A 9,007-nucleotide genomic window follows, 5' to 3' on the forward strand; every position below is an offset into this window, starting at 1 on the left:
TTAACTGAGTACAATAAAGCAATAGCACTAGTCTACTTTGACGTGTAGGCTATGAGGTATCCTACAGGTGCTGTGACTCAATGTACCTCAAGAGGAGCTCTGTCAACGTTACACAACTGTAATGCAATGTGTGCTAGCAGGGAAATGGATAAAAGAAAGACTGGAAAAAATAATGCATCGTTCACAGGATGTACTTCATGCTAATGTGTGTGTGTGTGTGTGTGTGTGTTTACTGTTCAAGTCTCACAGCGTGTCTTCACAGTACATAATTTACTGATGATAATAGCTTTCTATCAGTAGGTGGGAAGGAACAGTGTCACTAGGGTGTGTTTTTAGCAGAACATATGAATACCATTTAATCTGTTTACACAATTACTCTGCTTCTCTCACTGTGGATAGGGACAAACATCCCACCGTGCTGGTTCAGTCTAGTCATCCACGCCCATGTTCAATCTCTCCATTCACTGCAGGTTGTAATTAATGTCATGTTCTCAGAGTCCAACCTGATTATTTCCTCACCTCTAACCTCCAACTCCTGGAACATAACACAGGCCTTGCATAACAAAACACCACTGTGACAGGTTACGGGAACATAGCTCCCAGTACGGAGGGAGGGAAGATCTTCTGCATCCTGTACGCCTTATTTGGCATCCCACTGTTTGGGTTCCTCCTGGCTGGCATTGGAGACCAGCTGGGGACCATATTTGTCAAGAGCGTCTTGAGGGTGGAGAAGATATACAGGGTAAGTTGGATTACTTGAGAATTTAATGTCATGTACATGGGGATTTACTGAAACTGCAGATGAGCACATGATGCTTTAAGAGGTGATTTCAAGTTAACTATAAGCTACTTTCGATCAGACTGTTAAATTAATTTAGACACACCATGTTTGATGAATTATTTGGTGAAGAAAAGGGTATTTGAAAATGAGTATTTGGCGCCTGCTATGTAAGCGAACAGTAACTATAATAACATAAAATGTTCCATTGACTCTAAAGAGGCAATATGCTTCCCACAGTGAAAACCAAGCATATTACCTCCACCCCATAATGACCTTATTCACTGTAAACGGCACAATGGCTTTGATACAGTCATCCCTGTAAAGGCTATACGTCTGTTATCCAGGTATTAGGCCAGGCTCAGTGAATGGATTCCCCCCCCCCAAGGAGTTAACACATGAGTCAGTCTAGCTGAGGCTGAGATTACGATGTGCTCTTTGTAGTGAGGGCAGAGGTGTTTGATGGAGTAGGGAGGCTGAGAAGGTAGAAGGCCAGGACCTGATTGAGATTCTGTAAGCAGGCTGTATGTATCAAATGTCTCAGAGTAGGACTGCTGATCTCTGTCCATATAATCATATTTATTGTGATCTAAAAGCTAAAACTGATCCTAAATCAGCACTCCTACACTGAGTTTATGTGACAAAGGGGGAATTTGGGAATCAGGCTTTTCCTACTGGATTAATGGAGAGTGGTTTTGGATGCTTTTCCCTTTGGTCTCTGGAGTGATTTGTCGAATAGATATTGATGCATTGACTAAACTAATTATCTTCAAACATACTGTGTCTTTCAGCGAGAAATGTAGTTAATATCTATTTAGTAAACAGTTTTATCTTTTGAGTTCTTGTTGACTTACCGTTCACCTCTGACCAATGTCATTTTTGTCCTGAAGCAAAAACAGAAAGAAATAAGCCAGACCAAAATCAGAGTTACCTCCACCATACTCTTCATCCTGGCCGGGTGCATAGTCTTCGTCGGTGTCCCAGCGGTGATTTTCAAACATTTCGAGGGATGGACGACTCTGGATGCTATCTACTTTGTTGTCATTACGCTAACAACGATTGGCATCGGGGACTATGTGGCAGGTATGATAGTGTTGTAACAGGTTTATGTACTGTGCCTTAGACATACATTTGTTTAGTCCTCCGTTTCTACTCACCGTTTTCTCTTTTCTCGCATTTGCATTCAATCCACGTAATGTGACATTAGATTATCTCTATGAAATTAGCTAATGGAGTCTCCATCAACCCAAGAGGTTATGTACTTATGTTTTGTTGTGTCGTCATTGCATTTGATAATCCCGTGAATAATGATGCTATAATTGACTACCTGTAATTATAACTCAGACAATCTTATATAGGGGAATATTAGAGAAAGACTAATCCAAAAGAATTCAAAACCCAAATACAAACTTTGTGTTTGTCAAACTGAAACTTTCTGCCTCCCTGGTCCTACTAATCTGGCTTTAATTAAAACGTTTTTTTTATGTGCTACATTTTTCATTGTTGACAATAATTTGGCAGTAGCAGGCATCAATATATATACGTAGATAATCCAGTAGTTGGCATCCAATGTAACAACTCTTCCACTGTTGTCCCAGGTGGGGATCGGAAGATCAAGTACATGAAGTGGTACAAGCCCCTGGTCTGGTTCTGGATCCTGGTGGGTTTGGCCTACTTCGCTGCGGTCCTGAGCATGATCGGAGACTGGCTCAGAGTGCTTTCTAAAAAGACCAAAGAGGAGGTGGGTGCTGCTCATTCAATTACAGTGCCTGTCATTACATTATCTAAAGCAGTGGAAACTAAAAGGTCACTCTTTCCCTCCCCTACCTTCCTTCAGTGTCTGTTTTGTTATTATGCCTCGTTGATGCCCCTGTCTGGAGCCCCTGAGACACTGAGATAGACAGACAGACAGACAGACAGCTGTGTGGGAGAAGTGGTTAGATATCCATTACCCACTGGGCACAGATGTCAGTTCAACGTCTAGTTTTGATTAACATTTGGTTGCGTTCTCAACTAACGTGAATTCAACCACCATGTCACCGGGTTTACTGTTGGTTAAAAGTTGTGGGAAACATATGAAATTCCCTTATGTTGTTTGATGACGTTTTAAAATCCAATCAGTATTCCATGTTGATTCAACATAAATCACATCAAATGTTTTTGTTGAAATCACGTGAAAACAACGTTGATTCAACCAGTTTTTGCCCGGTGGGTAGTGTTTGGGCTGATGAGTGAATAGTGTGCTTACTGCGCTATTGATCTGTAAGTACAGTATGGATGGATACTGTGATAGTGACTTTCTATGGAAGGAGCCTTGCTTTTGTCTGAGGGGGAATTTGTACAAGATCCAATCAATTAGATTTCCAAAGCACCCCCCTCCCCCCACCCTCATGCCTCAATCTCCATCTTTGTGTGATTTCAGGTGGGGGAGTTCAAGGTCCATGCTGCTGAGTGGAAGGCAAATGTGCAGAATGAGTTCCGGGAGACGCGTCGGCGGCTGAGTGTGGAGATCCACGACAAGTTGCAGCGGGCCGCCACCATCCGCAGCATGGAGCGCAGGCAGCTGGGCCTGGAGCAGAGGACCCACTCGCTGGACATGTTCTCCCCACAGAAGAGGGCCTTGTTTGTCAGCCTGGACCAGGGCTGCTATGAGACCTCCTCCCAGGAGAGCATTGACACCAAGCTGAATAACTTGAGGTTGCGAGGGGCAGGGGAGCTTTGTTATGAGCAGCGGAGAGGCAGCGAGCAGACCCAGCAGGCCTCATCAGAGGACGATAAGCTCTTCAACCTCCGCTTCCGTTCCCTCACCAAGCTAACCAAGAGACCCAAGAACCGTGACCTGAAGAGTAACATTCCTGATGATGTGCGGAGGGCCTGCGAGGCAATGGAGAAGAGGGAGGAGGACATGGAGGAGGTGAAGGAGGAGGAAAGGGGCGAGAGGAAGAAGGGCAACACCAGCTTGACAAATTTAGAATACGCAGACGAGCGCATTAATAAACTGAACGGTTTTGTACTGGCTCAGGCCAAAGAGAGGGAGAACGCTAGAATGTTGGAAGGAAGAGAGCTTGAGTTCCAGCTAGAGTGTGCAGATACCGAGACTGAGTGAGAGAGAACTTTTTTTATGTCTCAAAATGTGCCTTGCTGTTGTTTCTATGCTTAGACTGTTCTGAGTAAATGGGACAGTTCTGTTCAAAATCAATCACTGTGCCCTAGCAATGTAAAGACTAATGTTGCCTAAAAGTGGAGAGAAAAGAGACTAGGCTAGGGTCTAATTTGGTGAAGACCTATTTTATCTTGGATAGTACTGGACCTACCAGAATCTCCTTTCCTTTTTAAAGAACACCCACTTGCTACCCAGCCCCACCCCACCCCCCAACAATATCCAACAAAAAAGACGCAACGTGGGATAATCTTCTCCTTGTTAACTGAAGGTTAGCAAGTAACCCAGTGAACTAGTGTTTCACCATCCCAATGAGATTTGCACCAACTATATACATCTTTACTTATTATTATTAATTTCACACCAGATATTTTTAGCCCAGGCTGCTGAACAAATATGACTTGAGGGGGAACTGGATCGATATACAATGTGTGCATTTACTGAAATTATGTGTACAATTATTGATACATTGGTTATGAAATGTAGCCCTAGGATAATCTACTAATCTTTTATAACAAAACCCTCTGATTGTGTATGCTTTTGACACTCATTTGGTGTTCTAAAGCTGTCAATATAAAGTATAGAAACTTTAAAGTTCAGGGCCAGATGTCCTGTTGTAATTTCAAACAAATGAAATGTACTGCATTAACATTTAGTACTGTTGAAGTGGAACATCTAGAAAATGAAGGGATTTTAAGGGCTGGGGTTTAAAAACAATTTTAAAAAATACTTATGAGGTTTTGATGGCCATTGAACCCAATTCATTTCTGTACATCATAAGAATGATTTATTAGTTAGACATTTTGTTACTTTGTTCTTTGCTTCAAGATTATTTGATGAATTATTTTACACAGCATACAGTATGTATGTGTGTACTGTAGTTTCCTGCAGTTTAATGTTTTCTTTCACAGTAAATGGAATATGATTTTTCTTGTCCACACAATGTGCTGTGCACTGTATGTGTTGGTGTTTTCCCCTCACACAGTCAGACGATGCATTGCATTCACCCAGACCAGGGAAGGAACTTACCCTATGGCTGTATTCACTTCGCAGATCAATGTTTTTGGTCTTTTGCTATGTCTTTGTCTCATTGATGTTTTACTCAATGAAATGTTTGTCAATTTGTTCCAATTTGCTATTTATATTTTTTGTTCATTTTTATTTTGCCCTATTACGGAATGGAGGTCTAGTAATCAGAAACACTTTTTGAATGGTGGCTATACAAACTTTACTCTGTCAAATACAATTACAGAATGTTTTCTGGTATGAATGAGGTAGCCTCCCCGCTGAGATTCGGATTAAAGCAGATTTTTCTAATTCATGATGTAACAAATTATTATTGGATTAGTATTTGGAACATTGAATTCTGTCTTTGGTCCCTGTGGTCTTCTGCATAGTCAAAGAAGGAGCTGTTGCTGTAGGGACGTAGGCTCACTCGTCATATCAAAACCACAACCAACAATACTGGATAGATTGCAAAGCATGTAGTTCTGATAATGAATAACTACTGTTTGTAACCTCTAAAAAAATGGCTTACCATGACAATGACCTTTCTAAGAACCCGAGTGGATTGTCTTTGCTCAGTCTTTTTTGTTGTTCACAATTTATTTGTGCAAACATTGCATCAAATGTAGTGAGTGCCTTTCTGGGAATAAATATCACTAAAGAAAATTAAGCTACTTTTGTGAAATAGTTTCTTATCAAGTGTATCATCTGTGACTTCATTCCCATGTGTCTCTTAAAGTCCACAACCACCATTATTTCCAAACCTGTGATTAACATAATTGGATTTCTGATTAAGGAAATTATGAGATTTGACTTCCAGAACAGTTTCACTTAGCTTTGCTTTCCGGTCACATTGTTGACCTTGGGTGAACTGTAAGTAAATCCAGGAGAAATTGTGATGCCTATATGATCATAGTCAGTGGCGACTTGTCATTCAGGGCAGGTGGTTTAGCATTAATACATGCCACATATGAGTTTGCAAACAAAACAATTAAATACAAAATTGGATTTAATAAAGCCGCATACAAGCATGGTCTCTTTTTTGTTTTCTTGAGTAAGGCATATTCGAAATGAAGGTGTTTCAGCCTAGCCCAGTGCTTTCTGTGGTGGTGGGCCAGTCAGCGGAAAATACGCAGCGTAGGGGTTGTTAATGTTCTCTAGTTGCGCCGTGAATTGCTAAATGTTCTGTCACTCATTGGGACACTACAAAATCTACAGGGAGAGCTCAAAAATGCCATAGAGCTACATTAGAAGTGCCCATCCAAGAAGACTCAAGGTCATCGTCCACATGTAAAATTACTTCAAATCATGTTATATATCTACAGTAGCTTTGATTAGACTGATCATGTCAACATCATACTTTCAAAATATTAGCTAGCAAGCTAGCAGTCACCATCATGAATCGTAGACAATCTACTGGCAAATCCTTTTAAATCCTTGTCATAAGAGAAATGACAGATACAATGTATCGGTGCTCATCGGCCATTGTACATACACAATACACAAGTTGGAAATCGCAAATTCAACAATGAGTGGTTTGGATGGAGTCAGTGGCTTATTGCAAAGCAATCACCAGCCTGCTATTCAGTGGAGTGGATGTGTGGCCCAAGTATTGGTTTAAGGGTCTCTTTTCCAAGATTAAAAGGATAAACATTCAACTCAAACTCGGGAACTCGAAATAAAATACAACTATACAATTTTTGGGGAGTTTGCCCCACCAAGATGTATATGCTAAAATTGCCACTGATCATAGCCTATGCCTGATGTAAGTATACTGTAGTGTGTGTGAAGACTTTGCAAAGACTCACGGAGTTCTGTTTTTAGGGAATCTTCCTGGGCTGCTAGTTTCTCAGCAGTCATTCATCATTCAAAAAGTAGTGGAAGTAGAGAAGAGAAAAAGTAGAGACGAAACACACGGTTTGAAACTAATTAGCTTATTAGCTCACCATTTAAAATATTATTTTGTGTGTGTTTTGTTTGTATGTACAACAAGAACCATTTTGAGTTCAACCTTTAAATAACAAATAATAAGTTATCTACAGATACCAGTTATAAGAAACAGCGTAATGCTAAACAAATGGCAACATAATGCAAAATGTTACTTAACTAATGACTGACAGAACATCTCCTGACATTGTGTAGGAGCTAGATAACTGTCATAATACCCCAGGGCTCTGACTGTGTCTCTCTTACAGGGTCACTTGTGGTGTTTCGCGCTGGATCGGGTAAAACCTACTGACTGGACCACAAATTAAATGAATCAAGGAGACTCAATAGAATAGGGAGTGAAAGTCATAAGATATATCTAATAGAAGTGGTTGGGTTATGAGAGAGATGGGGGCTGACGCTGCCTTCAAGTTTGAGCCGACCTCCACTTGCCTGCCTTCCCTCGTCTCTTTCCCCCTATCGTCTTTTCCACTGAGAAAGTAAAAATACTTTAAAGTACTACTTAAATCATTTTTGGGGCTATCTGTACTTTACTATTTATATTTTTGGCAACTTTTACTTCACTACATTCCTTAAAATGTACTTTTTACTCCATACATTTTCCATGACAGCTAAAAGTACTCGTTACACTTTGAATGCTTAGCAGGACAGGAAAAGGTTCCAATTCATGCACATATTAAGAGAACATTCCTGGTCATCCCTACTGCCTTTGATCTGGCAGACTCACTAAACACATGTGTTTACAAACTTTGTTTGTAAATTATGTCGGAGTGTTTGAGTGTGCCCCTGGCTTTCCGTAAATAAATAAAAACAAGAAAATGGGCCATCTGGTTTGCTTAATATAAGGAATTTGAAATTATTTGTACTTTGCTGTTTGAATTGGTGGGATGGAGTTTTGGCCTGCCTGGTGACATTATTGAATAGACCAATAAGAGAAGAGAGTTCCAAACCTCTCTGCCAATAACATATGCTTTTCAGTATTCCCCTCCCCACTCCCCACCCATTCCCAGACAGTCCTAGCAAAATTCTTGCTTGAGAAATTGCTCTTCGCTGGTTCGAATCCCCAAACTGACAAGGTAAAACATATTTCCATGTACCTTTGAGCAAGGTACTTAACACTAATTGCTCCGGGGTTGCCGTTGAACAGCAGACCATGGCTGTGAGGTTGTCTCGGGGAGAGTGGGATATGCAAAACAAAAACACATTGCCAATTAGGACAAATAGAAGCACCCACTAAACGTATTATGATTCAGACAACTCCTCACAAATATTTAGTTCAGTTTGATGAGAGACACATTTGAAAACATGTCCTGACAATTCAGTTGCACTCACATCATGGAGCTGGAAAAAGACCTCTCTATCTGTTCCACATATTCTCGAAAAGGTAGTGACTCCATTGTTAAATGGTCCATGATTAATGTCAACCAGAATTAAGTCTATAGTTGTCATGCTGAGTTGCTGCAGTGCCGGTTGCTCACGGTTTCTCCTCTATTAGGGCGATGTAAATTACATTGAAGGGACGGGACCAGGGTAGACCAGGGGCTGCAGAGAGAGAGAGAAAGACCCTGCCCATCTTTAGAAAACGTCTGAAACCCTACCTCTTCAAAGACTATCTTAAATAATCACGTTAGTCATCTTATCTGCTTCAGTAGGTTTAGGCCCTGTATTCATTAGCCATGTTTAATCATGTGTCATGCATTTTACATAGGTAGTCCCTCCCTGTCGGTCCATCTTGTAGTCTAGTTGTATTCAGTGACAGCATAGTGACGATTATTCTTCCATATGCTATTGTACTGTATACTAATTAGTATATTGTATACTTCATTCTAGTATCATGTATTAGCTCCTGCTATTAATTCACCTTCTGTTGCATTTTGTTATCATGTCCTACATACTGGTTCTATAATGTGTTATGCTGCAACTCTTAGTGTTGTGGTGATGCTCACACACTCAGGTGTTAACTAATATTCTTGCTTCATTATCTGCACACAGTGTTGCATTATGGCATGGCTACCGATATTGCATTCGTGGGAGCATGTGCATGTTAAGGCTCCGCATCCATCACCTTGCGAGGTGAATGTTGTGCTACTCATGCATTGTGGGTTATGTCCTGTATC

General features: G+C 40.8%; 1 protein-coding gene across 2 annotated transcripts in view; it reads left to right on the forward strand.

Annotated features, from left to right (window-relative positions):
• Positions 1-5,968, forward strand: part of LOC110504217 (potassium channel subfamily K member 10) — a 40,307-nt gene extending 34,339 nt beyond the window's left edge. For both annotated transcript variants that reach the window (XM_021583031.2, XM_036962948.1), the window contains exons 3-6: positions 582-742; positions 1,669-1,861; positions 2,377-2,519; positions 3,201-5,968. In XM_021583031.2, coding sequence (XP_021438706.2) covers positions 582-742; positions 1,669-1,861; positions 2,377-2,519; positions 3,201-3,884 — 1,181 coding nt within the window. In that variant the 3' untranslated portion in view covers positions 3,885-5,968. The remainder of the gene's footprint in view (positions 1-581; positions 743-1,668; positions 1,862-2,376; positions 2,520-3,200) is intronic.
• The last annotated feature ends 3,039 nt before the right edge of the window (positions 5,969-9,007 follow it).

The sequence above is a fragment of the Oncorhynchus mykiss genome, chromosome 25 (assembly GCF_013265735.2).
Source record: "Oncorhynchus mykiss isolate Arlee chromosome 25, USDA_OmykA_1.1, whole genome shotgun sequence".
NCBI classification, from domain to species: domain Eukaryota; kingdom Metazoa; phylum Chordata; class Actinopteri; order Salmoniformes; family Salmonidae; genus Oncorhynchus; species Oncorhynchus mykiss.